This window comes from Dermochelys coriacea, chromosome 1 (genome assembly GCF_009764565.3).
Source record: "Dermochelys coriacea isolate rDerCor1 chromosome 1, rDerCor1.pri.v4, whole genome shotgun sequence".
Lineage (NCBI taxonomy): Eukaryota > Metazoa > Chordata > Testudines > Dermochelyidae > Dermochelys > Dermochelys coriacea.
This window is the reverse complement of record NC_050068.2, coordinates 326,932,601-326,950,501: the sequence shown is the minus strand read 5'-3', so window position 1 is coordinate 326,950,501 and position 17,901 is coordinate 326,932,601. Positions and strand designations below refer to the sequence as shown.

At 39.7% G+C, this 17,901-nt stretch overlaps 1 protein-coding gene across 9 annotated transcripts in view; it reads right to left on the bottom strand.

Annotated features, from left to right (window-relative positions):
* Positions 1–3,117: 3,117 nt before the first annotated feature.
* ATXN7L1 (ataxin 7 like 1) overlaps positions 3,118–17,901 on the bottom strand; it is a 204,230-nt gene continuing 189,446 nt past the window's right edge. For 7 of the 9 annotated variants that reach the window (XM_038416750.2, XM_038416777.2, XM_043497170.1 and 4 more), the window contains 2 exons: positions 8,207–8,281; positions 3,118–5,751 (listed from right to left, as the gene is read on the bottom strand). In XM_038416750.2, coding sequence (XP_038272678.1) covers positions 5,710–5,751; positions 8,207–8,281 — 117 coding nt within the window. In that variant the 3' untranslated portion in view covers positions 3,118–5,709. Of the gene's footprint in view, positions 5,752–8,202; positions 8,282–17,901 lie in introns of all 9 variants that reach the window. The other 2 variants (XM_043497164.1, XM_038416771.2) reach the window with 2 other exon arrangements.

Sequence of the window (17,901 nt, the reverse complement as noted above, 5' to 3'; positions counted from 1 at the left end):
TGTCACCACAATCCTTGTTAAAAAAATAATTGTTCAGGTTAACCAAGCTCTTTCTTATTTAACATTAGAACTGGTGTCTTTCATGTTAGGGAACCTAAAATTATAACTTTTCTGTGGACCTATCAAAAATCTATGTAAGAATAGCGCCTATACCATACTTGATATATTACCAAATAAGGGCAGCCTCAAGGCAAACAAGGAACTGGTACTGAATTACCAGCTTTATCTTGCTTCCGCTGGTGAAAGTATTATTTGCATTATAGCAGAACGGCTATAGTGGCTGTTGCATCTGTGAACAATGTGCACTAGTTTTCAAGATGGACCAAAGAAACAAAACAGCAGAAAACTCCGCATGCACTATACTTTTAAAGGTTTCAGAGTAGCAGCCGTGTTAGTCTGTATTCACAAAAAGAAAAGGAGTACTTGTGGCACCTTAGAGACTAACAAATTTATTTGAGCATAAGCTTTAAAGTCTGAATCACTTCCACATGTTCCTGGAATTCTGAAGTGTTCTGCGGTTCCCGATCCCGAGAGACTCAGATGAGTAAAACAGATCCTGTCTGCAGACAATGTAGTCTTTTTTTTTTTTTTATTTCTCAGGTAAAAAACAAACTATGAAGTTAAACATTAAAATACAATAAAGTTATGATTTGATGAATCTCTCTGTGAGACTTTTTTTTTTCAAGCATAAACCAAATGGGACAAGCAGAGAAAGAATAAAATGAGCAAGTAAACCTTTCTTTTTAAACTATTATGCCACAAAATTGGGAAAAAAAGAAACTATTGGCAAATAACAGAGAAACAGCCCATAAACTAACCCACCAAACCAATGTGTGCCAACCATACTTAGAAAAAATACGAACAGATCGAGAAATTGTAGTTATTTCTTGCTGTCCAAATTCTCTGTTCTGATCCAATATTAAAACCCCAATATTAAAAGAAGACTCAAACCTTTTGATGTATAAGCAACCGAGACCATAAAAATAATTCAGCAACATGGAGGAGCTCTGGTTTTGCTGTTGCTCCAACAGCCTAATAAATCAGAATTTGCAGGATCTGAACTGGAACTTTGTCTACTCAAAAGTTTCCCTTCAATGATGGCTACTTGCAATGAGGGTCCCTGTCAGCTTCCTACCTCCTCCGCATACTGCCAGCCTTGAACCTCTGGCCACAAATAGCTAAATTTCTTGCCTTAAAAGACCACCACCACAATTCTTAGCCTGTTCCTTACAGTATTTCCAGCCCAAACTGAGGGAGGAAGTACTAGAAATTTCAAGAGAAAGCACATTCTCTACAGAGCAAAATAATTCACCCCTACGTGGAGGACTTGCATTTAGGCCTATGATCAACTTAAATCTCATTTAGCTGCTTAAAATAGGGCTTACCTGCAACTTAAGTGGCGCATAGGCCATGTGCACAGACAGAGATGAATCAGTCAATGCTAAGATCTGTGGTTTTAAATGTCTATATCCAAAGCTTTTAAGGTTTGGATATGATTAAATCTGGAGTGTCCAGCAGCAGGTTAACTGATTTTCTTATTCTCCTGGATGTTCTAGCTGGAGATTGGAGAGTTCGACTTTGGCAGCGTAGGGAAGGTAGGGGAGTCTTTATATTTCTACACCTAAAATTTTTTCACACTACTGTTAGACACAGAGCAAATACAGGAGAAAAGGAAAGTGAATCTCCCATCTCCACGATCTTTTCTAGAATAAATATTCCTGAACATAAAAATGAAAATTTTGGGAAGAAAAATATTTAACACATTTGGGGCCAAGTCGATGATGGCAACTTTTTGTGAGAGCACTATCGTGAGGCCTGTTACTGCAGCAATTTTCCGTAAGGGGAATGATGGAAAATCTGAGCTTTTAGATCTAGCAACTCTCACAAAGCTGACTGTCAGACTAATCTGGAATGGTAAGGCACGTAGAGTTAAGCAAAGGAATATGACTTAATTTTATCTGAACAGAAATGTAGTTGTAATCAGCACAGACACTCCAGGGGGAAAATGGAGCCTGAACCCCAAAGAATAAGCAATTGAATCAACAGATTTATAGTACAATAATATTGTTCTTCTCCCAGACAGGAGGAAAGGTAGCGATTTTCCTGTCTTTAATGGAAATTAAGCATTGTGGAACCAATACAATGGAAGCCATATTTACATAGAGTCAACAGGGGGACGGGAAGTCAACAGGAAGAGAGGAACAGCATCCTGACTCTGGGAACAAAAAGGTGAATTTAGAGAAATATAAGGGGAAGCAAAAAGCCATTTTGGCATCTATCACTTGGAGCAGTGCTACTCAAAGTGATGGTCCGCAGACCGGTGCTGGTCCGCGAGCCATTGGCTGCCAGTCTACACGCACGTTGGAGAAAAAATTGCTAGTCCCCACATCAGATAGCACTGACTTAGAGGACAAAGGGATCAGCATCCTCTGATTCTGTGAATGGTCGATTCTCCTGCCTAAGGGGCTAGAAATGCTGATAGCTGAGAAAACTGCTTAGGCAAAGACTGTAGCTTGCTAAAGTTATGTTTTAGTTACTAGAACGTGTTATTTTTGTTTTGTTTGTAACCATCCGTCTCTCATTTTCTCTTTCTTCGTAGCTCAAATCTATGTTGTTTATTAATGAATTTATTTTTGTTTTATTATAAATTCATCCCAGTGCTGTTACACTGAAGTAAGGCATTCATTCTCAGTTGAACCAGCAGGCTGGTGTGTAATCTGTCTCCTTGGAGACAGTGGACCTACTAATTTCTGAGTGGTGTCCAGACTAGACACTGCAGAAGGATGTCTCTGGGGAACTTAGAAACTGGGGTTCATTGCATGTTACCTGAAAGGTTAGGTTTAGACTGGCAAATTCTTGAGGCATTTGTTGGCGAGGCCAATCGACTGGTGTGGCAGGGAGTTCTCACAGTTTAAGCTTTGCCAAAGCTCTCACCTGCTGAGGCCGAGGGGTAACAGTGGCTTACGGTTCTGGGCACCTTGAGAAAGCGTCACAGAACCCCTTTAGTCCAACTGGCTGGTTCTCCACACAGGAGTTAATCTTACCCTGTGAAATGAAGAAAAGTGCAATTTCACAATATATATACACATTTGTTTTGAAAGTTAAAGACACTGCACATTTTTTCTTACAAACATATAAATTATTTTATTTACAAAGCCATGTTACAAAAAAATAATAATAAAGCAAAAAACAAAAAATACAATCGCTGACTAGAGAATATCTCCAGGCCCGGTGTTGAACCATGGCAGTATCAATCAGATACATGTTTGTTCTGTTTTTCCTTTTTTAAAACTGTAAGCCATAGAATTTACTATTTACACCTACTTTAGACATTTATTCTGCTTACAATTATCACAAGCATGGAATGAATTCTATTTGATACTGCTAACACAGAAAGGTGCGGGACAAAGAATGAAAATACTTAGTGTTACAAAATATGGACTGTAGAAAAGAAATTGACTGTACAAGTATGGCATTTTTTTTTAGAATGATTGGACATGCTTTCTTCAAAAGTTTTCTGGAAAAATTTCTAAAATCTGAAGTAGGAAAGCACAATATAGCAGGTGCAAATTCATTTCTGTGCAACAACAGTTATTTAATATACCCCATGACTGACCAGCTATGCAAAACCCACAGAGTTTTGTTAAAGTGCCATGGGTCAACAGCATAACAAAATATAAGGTGTAAATAGAAAAATTTCATTTTTTTTCTTTTTTTAAAACAATAGTTCACTGAGAATCAGCAATAATAGAATATGCTGTATAAACTATTCTCTACAAAGGTCGATCAGCACTATTTACAATTGTTACAACGATACAAAAGAAGGCATACAAGTTATCCAAATCGCTTTTTTTATTTTTTTTTATGGCTGACGGGCCTATGCATTGCGCATGTGTAACAACCAAAGCTTCTGAGCCTATATTGCTGGAAACAAATCACAAGATCTTCAGGCAAATGAGGGAGAAAAAGAACTGCTGAGTGAATGCTACACTAATAATGCATTATAGGCTGGTCCAGTTTATATCCATTTTTAAAAATGTTTATTTCCATTTCACTTTTCAGGCTGAAGTTTTTAATACATATAAAATCAAATAATGCTTCTTTAATAAAGGGAGAAGTACCATGGGGTTTTCACTTGACACTTAGCTTTCACCAAATGCTGTCAGGCCTAAGCCAGTTGAAAAAAAATTTAAGCAGCATTCAAAGGCTCGTCTCCAGCTTTCCAATTAAAAGATGCATGTAAAGAGCTAAAAGTTCTTAAAACGACTGAATTACTCCCTAGTCACTGACAAGCTTTATTTCTCAGAAGCAGCCACGGAATCCCACAAGCACTATTTTCCCTCTGGAAGCAGAGGGACACTTCATCAATTACAGAGGGTAACTTTGTTACTAAGATTTTTAAATTCCTGCAGTTTTACAACTCAAAATAAATTAAACAACAACATAGTTCTGCTTCTAAAACTGAACAAGACAAAAATTGTGCAAAAATAACAAAGATATGTACACATTTTTCAGTCTGAAGAAATGGTCAATAAAAACATAATTCAAAGAACATCTTAAAAATATAAACATTGCTTAAACTTTCCTACATTTCATACTGTTTCTGAAACTATTCCGGTCAGCTAGCTCCGAAATATAGTAAAACATAAATTATTACAAAATTAACACTATAAAAATTTACTTTAGGAATATCTTCTAAACTTTTTTCAAAGGGTCTAGCCTCGTTTACAATTCCTTAAACATTTTATAATTCTTAAAATCTGCCTTAAGCCTTCTTTTTTAAAAAAAGAAAAAAGTAACCTCCTTACTATCTGCAGTCTCTCCTTTCCCCAAGATGTAAATAAACCAGCATATAAGTGCACTTTTAACACTGTAGAAATAAAAATTAACTCCTCTGTACTAATGTTCTAGTACCTGGTATCAATTTTCTGATTATAAAACCTACATTTTTATATAAAAAAAATCAGTAATCCTATAAGAAACACTGTCAGTGCAATTCTATTGATGCAAACCAATCTGTTCAACTCCTGTCCTTGCAAACCCAAATTTGTTAATGAAGCAAACCAGTAGTATGATTGTAGGGGTCACAACTCCCATCACGATATGGGGAATTTTCATGTTGCATTCCTACTAACTTTAGCAGGAGTTAGATGTGTAAATCCTCCATGTGTTGACTGGAGTAGAGACTCCTTAAGAGCCTGATCCTGAGCGCTCAGAACTCCCAATGAAGTCAATGGGAGTTATGGGTGCTGAGCATCCATTAAGATTAGTTCTTAAAGTTGCAATGCCCCAGTTGTTACAAACTGCTGAGAAATACACTAGGTAATTTTTTTTATCCATAAGACAAGCATAAATCCAGAGACTACTGTAGTTTGTAATTAATGACAACAATTTTTGGGGACAATTTAAAATCCAAGACATGAATTAGATTATTTTGGAATGTCCACTGTTACTGTTGTAAGAAACAAAGGGAGCAAAGCAACATTAATAGCTTGAGAAGGCATGAAACAGAACAAAGCAGATTGCACAAATCAGTGGCAAATACAAGCGAGAAACTAAACAATCCACTTATAGCAGTTTTCTGTAAATTTCATTTAGAACCACAAACCGATAAAAAGTTAAATCCACCTGCAGGACACAGAAAATAAAAAAACTCTGTGTTGTAGGGTTGCTGAGAGCTAGAGATTATAGGATGGTTCCTTTTCCTTGCTATGGAAGAGTCCTTATCCTACCAGTCCGATTTGATGTTTTCTAAAAGAGAAACCAGAGCCAGTTTCAAAACCATGAAATATTTCCCAGTACACGCGCTTGTTCATTCAATACTGTAACAACTTTAATAATGCACCTGCTACTGAAATGGCTAAAAAAGGAATTTGTTTTTCTTAAATCTCATAACAAGTAAAGTTTAATCTCTTTTGAGAAATAAATAAACTCATTACATTAGATTCCAATGAAAAGATGCTGTATCAAATATGCTGTATGTTTCTGTGTGTCGGGTTTAAAAAAAAAAGAGATTCAGCGATACACTGACTTAATGAATACAAGAATCAGGGGCAAATGTGAAATAACAAACAGGGAGGCAGTTCTAAAGAATCTTTTCCTTATACATCACATCTCCACTAGCCTTAGGCAGAAAAGCTGCTGTAATCCCAAATGACATACAATGCATTGTCACCTCTTACTACAGTGATCTGGTTATATATATTTAAAAACCATAATATAATGAGGGATTGAAATATTAAAACATTCAGGTACCTAAAAATATTACAAAGACAAAAAAAAAGATTAATTATAAATCTAATGCAGGGATGGATGTTATGGCCAGTAATTCTGGGGAAGTCTGCTTTTAGTTCGCAGCTGACATTAACAGGTAGAAGACATTTTCATGTAAAGTCATCATTTTACCAACTCCATTATGGTTTATTAAAAACCACACAGTGCAGGCTACTATGACAATATCCTGATTGCTCCAACTTTCAGATACCAGATCAGTTTATGTAATTGACAAAAATCTTACAAAGAGACATTACCATATAGTGTAAACCTAATATTTGACTTCCAGAGCACTCTGTTGCCAATTCATATGATCAATATTAACCCCAATCATTCAAAAACTCTGAGTCAGGCCCCACTAAATCATGAGGTTTAAAAACAACAATATATTTTGGTTTATTTGTGTTTAGGGTTCATGTTTTCAAGCTTCAACTGTCACTGTGAGGGCTAGAACCTTACTTTTTTTTAAAATGAAAGCTCAGATTTTCACTTAATGACTAACAGCTGGGGCTTTAGAAAAATCACCAAATATTGCAATGCTTGATAAGACTGCAAGAGCTGGCAACAGTGTAATAGCTTCTGTTTATGTATGACTGCCACAAAATCAATGTTTTGTACTCTTGGGTTCTCACTGGTGGATCCAGTACAGCAGTTAACTAACAAGCCTTATTCCAGTTGATGCAGCTGAATGAACAAAACAGGAATTCCCCTTGAATCAACCAAAAATCTGTATTATGCCTTGTAACAGCTTTTGCCCCTGGCTGCTGTTGGCATTTGGAAGTCATTCTCTCAAAACTAAAAGCCAGTGTGCAAGGAGAGATTTTCCAATGCATTTATTTATTATTAGTAGTTCTTCCTCCATGTACTTCCTCCTTTAAATCAGCAAGCAAGGGGGAACAAATTATTTTATTTTAGGTCATATTTTGGCAGTTCATCTCTAGATGATGGTGATTCAGATTATTGTCAGTGGGGGAAAATGATGCAAGCTATCAGCATTAGGATTATCACTATTTCTGTTGTTTGTTTCTCTCCTCCCTTGTCTACACAGGGAAAATTGACCAGCATTGACTGCTTTGTGAGTGGCGTACTTATTCCTGAATAAAGTCACTTCTATTCTGGAGTAGATGGTCCATATGGGGAATAGCTATGGGGGAATATCTTATCCTTCTCTAGGGACTCGATACAGTGGGAAGGCTTGTGTGTTCCAATGACCCTGAGAGCTAGGCTGGTGGGAGTTTAACTTCTGGTAGGGCTGTCCAAACTGGACATGTCAAAGAGTAGGGACCAATGAAAAGCAGTTCACAGGTCCTCCAGGTTGAGCAACAGGCCAACAACCTGCCCTCTCAAACAAGCTGCATTATAGAAACACAACAAGGTAGTAATTCCAGCAAACAGTATGATAGAGAGGGATGGCAGAGCGTTGTTCATGCCCTGAGCGATGTCTGATGGTGTGGGAAGGAGTCAGATTCAGACTGTATGGCTATGACAGGCCATTTCATTGTCTCCTCCTCTCTAACATTTCTCTGTCCTACTACTACTCTGCTGCAACTGCATCAGCCTAGTCAGTTTCCTTTTGCAGTGAGTTGTGTGTGTAAAGCACTGTTTCAGCTGCTGCTGGCTGGTGTTCCACCACATTAGACACAGCTGGCCAGGCAAACGACAAACTTATTGGGCAGTGGTGCAGGTGGCCAACAATATGCAGGAAACTCACCATTCATACACACTTTGGGAGTGATAAACAGCTGCAAAAAGAATCTTAATGAGGGGAAAAAAATCTAATATTAATTTATAAAAGGAGGATTAAATCTACAGAGGACAAAGCTAAAAAATATAATTTAATACATAAAACAATTCAAATGTTATTTGATGGAGTATCTGGTATTTGACTACTTAAGTGCACTTTTGCTTAAAAAACAACCATCCCAAAACTTACTTGTCTGTTGTGTACTGGGTTCGATGTACTTGAAGGACTGGATTGTGACAAAGCTACACTGCTATTTTTTCCAATCTGAAAGACATTAATTGAATAGTATTGAAAGGCACATTGTTGTCAGATGCATGGAAAGCCTGTATTGGTCTTGTTTTCTTTCATGTTGAAAGCACGTTTTACATTTATTTAGAAAACAGAGGTAACGTTGCTACTGTCTATTGAAAAACAAATTTCTTTAGATATAATCCTAGTGATCTCAGTGAACCTGTTAAAGGCAGGCAAACGTAGTTACATTTCACAAAGCACATAAGAAACACTAGCTGGAACAGTATGGGACGGAAAAACAAAAAATCAGTTGGACCTCTGTCTAGCTCTGTAGTGACTCGACTTTGACTTGTGAGCTACAAGCCTATTTCAGACTGATGCACTGGGCTGCAGCTAATCTATTGCAGCACCTCAATCTAGTGGACACATTGCAAAGGCATCAAGCTGCTGAGTCTTCAGTAATCCTTTGGATTTATGACCTCAAAATTTATTACATTTTGCTGTGTGTCTTGGTCAACCTCCAGTACTTGTCCCTGTGAATCTGCAGCCCTAACAGCTGCAGATGGGAAGTGCTGTAAATTATACTCTGTTACCTCTAACTGTTGTGTAGAGGTACACTTATGACTATTTTGATTACACTGTTGAATTTTAGAATGGAGGAAGCTACTTTGCATACCCCTAGTTTAATGTTTACACCCTTAAACACCCTTTTGTTACGCGTTGTCTAACAAAATCCTTTTATAGTATAGTCAAGGTTGCAGCTTTTACTTCTGTCTTTTGTATAGTTTATTCTACATATTAATCACCCTCTGCATAAAGCAAGTATCCCAATGCCCCTTAAGTTCCTGTCCTTGTTTTTAACTTCAGTTTGCATCCTGAGTCTGTTACTTTCATAAATAGGTTTGTTGCATCCATTCCTTTATATTGTACCTTTCAGCATTTTAGACACTTTACGGACCCTTGCAATTGCTTCTTTTCTAGCTATTTCTCATAGATATATATATGTTGTCTCAACTGCACAGAGCCCTCTCTGTCATGTTTGTTATTTCCTTCTACATGTTTATTTCCCTGTACAGAGTATCAAAGCCATAACACACATTGATTCAGAGCAAATTCTTCCCTCTGCTAGTTGGTCAGAAGAAAAAGGGAAGAGAGCATTTTTCAATCAGACTGACATGGTCCTTCTACGGTGCACAAGAAGTATAGCCAGATTCATTTATTAGCCCAGTGGACAGGGAGTTTGCATTGCACTTGAGGAGAGGGACACTTGCATGCTTTCTTCTATATAAGTTGTATTAGCCTACCCCCCTACCCAATGCTTCCTTCTGCCTCCATCTACTGGGGAAGGGTTGTTTAATGGTAGGGCATGTTTTTGCACAGAATATGTTAGAATGTCTGATTATAAGAAGAGTGATGGAAAAGGTATTACATCTCTTCTCCATGTGCCCCATAACTGGGGATTATGATCCATATTATACCATGCCTTACAGTGTCTGGATTCAATGGGCTGAGCTACGGACACTGCTTCATGATTCTATCCTTAGCATGCTTTCTGTTTAACTCTGACTCCGTTATTTTCAAATGGTCTGAAAATGGTTTCAAATGTGGGGAAGTTATGTATGTATGAGAGTATGAGGTAGACACACCTAAGAGAGGACAAACTATGAACCTGATCCGTGTGTCCAAATGAGCTGTGTTTGGTGCAGGATGCAGGGCGAGGGTAGGGTAGGGCAGAAAGGTAGTTTCAAGCCCCCTTTCTAATCCCTCATATCCTGCGGCTGGCTGGGTCCTGGTTTGGACTCTGGTATAACAGTGCAGGTGTCTGGGGATTGCTAGAGCACACTCTGCTCAGACCACCCCGCCCTGCCCTGGTACACCCTTGTGCTGGGATTGGGAGGCTCAGAGCACGTGGGATAGAGCTGGCTACATGGAATGACACCATTTGAAGTCCTTCCTATAAAAAGAGTATCACCGGCTGCTTGATATGGGCAGCACAAAGCCTCCAGAATCCAGTGCAGAGGATCTGACCCCAGGAGTGTAAATTTGCAGTGAGGTCACTTTACTGGACCACAGAGTTTTTTGAGAGTCAGTGCAACGTAACGTGTAGACACATATTTAGATAAAATTTAGTCAAAATATTATTATAAAATTGTCCATTGCACATCCCAGGGTTTGCCTGGATGCTCTATCTGTTAGATATATATATATATAGATAGATAGATAGATAGATAGGTTTATATCTATCTATCTATCTACACACCATGCCTTACAGTGCCCCAGCAGTACAGTATACAGGCATTTATAACCACTCAGTACTGGGGAATGTTGTCTTCTTAAGCCTCAAGAGACTTTTTTCTGAGGATGCAGGGATCACATATGCTTATCCTGGATTGGTACTGGTGTGTGGTTGACAAACACATTTGGAACAGGTAATTTACCAGATCAATGAATTTCATTGTCAAACAGTCTCAATGTTATAACATTCATTGGGGAAGAAGCAAAGATCTCTCGCCTGAGTGGAGTGAGACACACTGAAGATCAGTGACTGTTTCCTTTTCCTTGCTGCTCGTGGCAGAAGGGATATGAGAGGGTATGGGGTTGGTCAGAGTTGAGTTGGGTTTTTACCAGCTTTGTGGCCTTCTTCCCTTTTCCCCCAGGTCCTATCTTTTGTTGTTTGTCCACTCCACACATTTATCAGGGCTTGGTCTTTGTCTCAGTCCCACCTGTTCATGACATTGACGTTTTTTCCTTGGGGCTGTTTTGACTCAATGTTGGTGCCTCTATGCACGTTATCCAAAACAAGTCCTCTCTTTTACTCGTATCAGAGACAAGTCTGACGTATGGTTACAGACCTTTCCAGTACTGCATGCAGATACCTAGTGCCTGACCTCTACACTCACTAATGGAAAAGGTAAGCCTATGGGTTGTTTACAGAGTACTGTAACATGTAAACACTTTTCCTAGCCACTGAAGGCAGCATCATGTCAAGTCCACAGCAGGGAGTTGTAGGATACTATCAGGAGAATGATATGAAAAATTCATTATAGCCAATTTTCAAATTAAGCTAAGGTCTGTTTAACTCCTCCCCCAGTTACAATGCTTTGAACTGGTAAGCCTTTTCATTGGTAAGTCTCATTGTTCTTTTTATTGCGAAGTCTCAAAGCTTTTTACAATGGTGGGTGATCATTATGCCCCCATTTTACAGATGAGGAAACAGGCACTGAGAGGTGTGGTGACTTGTCCTAGGGCAGGAGTCCCCACCGGGGCATTTTTGTGTGCCCGCAGGACACCCCACTGCCGAAATGCCACCGAGAAGAGTTGCTGTTTCTTGGCAGCACTTTGGCAGGGGCGCTTCTCCCGGCTGCTGCTTTTTGGCAGCATTGGGGTGTCCGCCACAGTCGTCTTCTTCACAAAATAGCATATTGCTATTCCCACAACAAAGGTTGGGGACCACTGTCCTAGGGTGAGTCAGTGGCACATCTGGGAGTAGAACCCAGGCCTCTTGACTCCCATTCATTTAATGCTCCTGTGAATGTGATGACACAGGAGACGGAATCCTCGGTGTATAAACAGAACAGATTAACCATGCGGGTTGCAGCAGCATGAGCTTCCTCACACAGCTCTGCTGGTAGCGCTTAACCCTGACATGGAGGGATTACTTCCAAGAGTGGGAAAGTAATTCAGAGTCACAGCCCATCTGGTCCTGGGCACTCTGAGATGGGTAATAAAAGGGTTCCAGTCAGGTGGTGCTTCCTTGGAGATAGGGACAACTTGACACAGGAATTAGAGTGAGGCCAGCTATCAGTTTGTACCACATATAAACGGTCTATTTCACAGCCATCAAAAGGTAAACCTTTCAGATCTGAGGTCAACGTGAAGAGCTCCACACCCTATCACCAGTCACCTGAGCCCTTCAGTGCCCTGCCCCTTGCTCTCTTATTATAAGGGGAGACCTACAAAATGCCAACTCTACATCAGGGAACAGCAGCAAGATTCCTGGTAACACTAATCTATTGTAGAATTCTACAGACACAAATGCTGTAAGAACACAGCCTGTCAACATTCAACCCAGCTTTAAACTGGCTTTGAACTTTTCCAACACAAGACCTCATCCCCCAGCTTTTTCAATAGTCACACGTGAGGCGAATAAAGTTACTCAGTTGCTATATTTAGGTAGTTACAAGTTTAGATTTGTATGTAACAAATACATGCAGTATGTAATGTGCACAGTCTTTATTATGTACCCATACTTCTGCCTCCTTGTTGCAAAGATGATTAGTTGCCAGTTACACTGAGCTCCATCATAATCACCTATAGCGTACTTAGTTCCCAAGGTAAAGTTGAACTATAATTACACTTATATAAATATTGTATGATGCTTAAATATCCATGTTCCTAAGACATTTATTCCATGTACTTAACCTCTTATTCTAGGGAAGTTTATCGATACGTATTAGTCTCACATTTACAAATATTCAGATAAGACAGGTCCTATGGTTAATATTATTTTGTTGTTTTCATAGTGCCATCCTTGTGCGTGGTGCTTTACAATAATAATATTACTTCAACGGTGCTTCATGTATTCAAAGCAATGTACAAATATTAACTAATCCTCACAACATCCTTGGGAGATAGTTCAGTACTATCCTCATTTGACAGCTTAGGGCAGTAGTTCTCAACCTTTCCAGACTACTCCTTTGAGGAGTTTGATTTGTCTTGTGTACCTCAAGTTTCACCTCACTTAAAAACTACTCGCTTACAAAATCAGGCGTAAAAATACAGAAGTGTCACAGAACTGAAAAATGGTTCATTTTTTCATTTTGTCTGTATGAAATTTTAGTTTGTACTGACATTGCTAGTGCTTTTTATGTAGCCTGTTGTAAAACTAGGCAAATATCTACATGAATTGATGTACCCCCTGGAAAATCTCTGTGTACCCCCAGGGGTACGCGTACCCCTGGTTTGAGAACTACCAGCTTAGGAAACTGAAGCACAAGTGAAAGTGCAAGGTCAAACACCCAACTCAGTGAGAGAGCTGGGATTAGAACTCAGGACTTCCCAAGTTTGACCCCCACATTCATTTCTCCAAACCATGCTACTTACTGACATTCAGGCAGAAGGTGACAGGTCCCTGCTCCCAAGATCTTATGTGTACCAATATTCTGTAATAACGTCATCTATAGTCTGACTTTCCTCCCTTTTGAGATATTAAAAGTTTATTATATCTAAGGCATCCTAGTATTTTGGGGGCACATATTTCAAAAGCACTGGCATGGAGATGGGAAGCTAAGGCTGATATATAGGGTGTTCCAACGATTGTCTGGGGATGAGGTTAAATCCAGGCTACTCGGACAGAGCTAAATGCCTAAGCTATGTGATCAACCACCACTGAAAAACAATGCCATTATTCCACACAAAGAAACAAAATTATCCATTTTCAAAAGCCAAAATAAAGAATCTCTTTGTATGTTATATAATTATTACAGGTCTACTGGTAGCAGGAGAGAGAAAATACATAATGGTGCCCTCCCTTGGGGCTCTTTACTCTGCCCACTACACCAGTCTGAGAGCCCTATTCGTCCTCTTTTCCCATTTCTGTGCTGCTCCTATTTATGGAATGCCCTTCCCAAACCATCCTCTCTTCATTCATGTTCCCTTTAAAAACTCACTTCTGCAATGTCCATATGGAGGGAGAGTTTTCATTTAAAACAAAACAAAAAGCCTCATGCAAAGCTATCCCCATTTCTGCGTTTTGCAGTTGTCCTATCTTCTACAGCTTTCTCTCCTTTCTAGACCAGTGATTTTCAACCTTTTTTCATTTGCAGACCCCTAAACAATTTCAAATGGAGGTGTGGACCCTTTGGAAATCTTAGACATAGTGGTCCATAGACCACAGATTGAAAACCACTGTTCTAGACTGAAACCCCGCATGGAAGGGACTAGCCATGTGTGCACTGCATGCAAATAATAAATCATAATAAAGGTTTTATTGGTATGCATTTGGCCATAATTTATTTAGTCCCACACCTTACACTTTTGCCCTCATATGGTGCAATTTTCTCCAAGGATTTCAAAGTTCTGTAATTAGTGGCAATTCTCCATCCTAGATTTAGGTGGGCCATCGTAACCGCCTTTATTTGATTCTGTTTATTTAGACATTTAAAAACTGCACTGAATTCAGTGCTCTGAGCACATGCACATTAAAACAATAACCAACTGCTCAGTAAAAGTGCTTTCGAAATTGCCTCATACATCTCTGCTTTGGCTACCAGAATGGTCAATGAAATGCCCCCCATGGAGGCTCTGCTGCTTTGGAGCCCTCTGGTGGAATCTGTGTTACATACAGTCTGTGGCAACAAAGCAAGTTCAAGGGGGAAACTGTGTTGTTAAACAGCCATGAACGGTGCACAGAACTGTGATTAAGATGAATTTATTTTACTTTGACTTAAGTTTTCCTAGTTCTGATTGGGGAACAGCATCAGGGATCCAAGGGTGGCTGTACCATTGTTTCAATGTAAGCAAAAAAGAAAAAAGCTTCTGACCACACCCTGCCTCCCCACTGAAAAATGTAAATACTACCATTTGACAGATGGTGAAGACACAGACAGTTCACAGATCAGGCACAGAAGTTTGATGATTTGCCTAAGGTCACAAAGCAAATCAGTGACAGATCTCGGAGGAAACAGACCCCAGCAGAACTTAGAGGGACTGACAATCAGCTACCTGCTCTAAGAGACAAACAGTTCAGAATTTGTCACCCAATTAAAGTGGAAAGGGAAAACTCCTTAACATTGCTATTTATAAAAGCAATTAAAATCAAATGAAGATACGGGTTATTGTGGAAATAAATGCTCATTCCTCAAATACCAGCTCAATGTATTAAAATAACTATAGTAATTAATTAGTGCATCACAACCTTTTCAATACCATGACCCCACAATATTGTAATATTCTATTACAATAGAAATAGCGTTGGGTTCCCAAACTGCCATCTATCCATAAAGAGAGAGAGTATGGCCATACCTCCTCCCTCTCTCCCTCATCCTTGTTTGTGATCCCTGACAGTGAGAACCCATGAACTAGTTTATACTACATGGAGTTTCTTTAAACAAGTAAAAAAAACCGAGGAGTACTTGTGGCATCTTAGAGAATAACAAACTTATTTGGGCATAAGCTTTCGTGGGCTAAAACCCACTTTATTGGATGCATGCAGTGGAAAATACAGTAGGAAAATATATATACACAGAGAACATGAAAAAATGTGTGTTGCCATACCAACTGTAATGAGACCAATCAATTAAGGTGGGCTATTATCAGCAGGAGAAAAAAAGATAATAAGGATGGCCCATTTCAAACAGTTGACAAGAAGGTGTGAGTAACAGTAGGGGAAAAAATTAGTATGGGGAAATAGTTTTTACTTTGTGTAATGACCCATCCACTCCCAGTCTTTATTCAAGCCTAATTTAAGGGTGTCCAGTTTGCAAATTAATTCCAATTCTGCAGTCTCTCGTTGGAGTCTGTTTTTGAAGTTTTTTTTGTTGGAGAATTGCTAGTTTTAGGTCTGAAATTCTGTGACCAGGAAGGTTGAAGTGTTCTCTGACTGGTTTTTGAATGTTATAATTCTCGATGTCTGATTTATGTCCATTTATTCTTTTGCATAGAGATTGTCCGGTTTGGCCAACGTACATATAACTACATTGGTAGATGTGCAGGTGAACGAGTCTCTTATGGTGTGGCTGATGTGATTAGGTCTTTTGATGGTGTCCCTTGAATAGATATGTGGACGGAGTTGACAACAGGGTTTGTTGCAAGGATAGGTTCCTGGATTAGTGTTTTCGTTGTGTGGTGTGTGGTTGCTGGTATTTGCTTCAGGTTGGGGGGCTGTCAGTAAGCGAGGACTGGCCCGTCTCCCAAGACTTGTGAGAGTGAGGGATCGTCCTCCTTCAGGATAGGTTGTAGATCCTTGACGATGTGCTGGAGAGGTTTTAGTTGGGGGCTGAAAGTGTCGGCTAGTGGCGTTCTGTTACTTTCTTTGTTGGGCCTGTCCTGGTGTAGGTGACTTCTGGGTACTCTTCTCGCTCTGTCAATCTGTTTTTTCACTTCAGCAGGTGGGTACTGTAGTTTTAAGAATGCTTGATAGAGATCTTGTAGGAGTTTGTCTCTGTCTGAGGGGTTGGAGCAAATGCGGTTGTATCTTAGAGCTTGGCTGTAGACAATGGATCGTGTGATGTGGTCTGAATGAAAGCTGGAGGCATGTAGGTAAGTATAGCGGTCAGTAGGTTTCCAGTATAGGGTGGTGTTTATGTGGCCATCGCTTATTAGCACTGTAGTGTCCAGGAAGTGGATCACTTGTGTGGATGGTGGGATGGAAATTGTTAAAATCATGGTGGAATTCCTCAAGGGCTTCTTTTCCATGGGTCCAGATGATGAAGATGTCATCAATGTAGCATAAGTAGAGTAGGGGCATTAGGGGACAAGAGCTGAGGAAGCGTTGTTCTAAGTCAGCCATATAAAAGTTGGCATACCGTGGGATAATGCGGGTACCCATAGCAGTGCCGCTAACTTGAAGGTGTACATTGTCCCCAAAGGTGAAACAGTTGTGGGTGAGGACAAAGTCACAAAGTTCAGCCACCAGGTTTGCCGTGACATAATCGGAGATACTGTTCCTGACGGCTTGTAGTCCATCTTTGTGTGGAATGTTGGTGTAGAGGGCTTCTACATCCATAGTGCTGGGATGGTATTTCCAGGAAGATCACCGAAGGATTGTAGTTTCCAGGAAGTCAGTGGTGTCTCAAAGATAGCTAGGAGTGCTGGTAGCGTAGGGCCTGAGGAGAGAGTCTACATAACGAGACAATCCTGCTGTCAGGATGCCAATGCCTGAGATGATGGGGCGTTCAGGATTTCCAGGTTTCTGGATCTTGGGTAGCAGACAGAATTCCCCTGGTCATGGTTCTAGGGGTCTGTCTGTGCAAATTTGTTCCTGTGCTTTTTCAGGGAGTTTCTTGGACAAATGGTATGGTTTCTTTTGGTAACCCTCAGTGGGATCAGAGGATAATGGCCTGTAGAATGTGGTATTGGAGAGCTGCCTAGTAGCCTCTTGTTCGTATTCCGACCTATTCATGATGACGACAGCACCTTCTTTGGTCAGCCTTTTTGATTATGATGTCAGAGTTGTTCCTGAGGCTGTGGATAGCGTTGTGTTCTGCATGGCTGAGGTTATGGGGCAAGTGATGCTGCTTCTCCACAATTTCAGCCCGTGCATATCAGTGGAAGCACTCTATGTAAAAGTCCAGTCTGTTGTTTCGACACCCACTTTTTCATGCTCTCTGTGTATATATATATTCCTACTGTATTTTCTGCTGCATGCATCCGATGAAGTGGGTTTTAGCCCACGAAAGCTTATGCCCAAATAAATTTGTTAGTCTCTAAAGTGCCACAAGTACTCCTCGTTTTTTTTTGCTGATACAGACTAAACACGGCTACCACTCTGAAACCTTTTAACAAGTAAGTTTCTTTTCAGCCCTTTTACTACTTTGTTTTCTGTAATAAGTACACTGTGGATTGTTCCAAAAGTCAGTATTCTGTGAAAACTACCATTCCGTTTCTTTTAAATGTGTTGATCTGAATTATCCAGTCATGATGTTTAAAGCAGT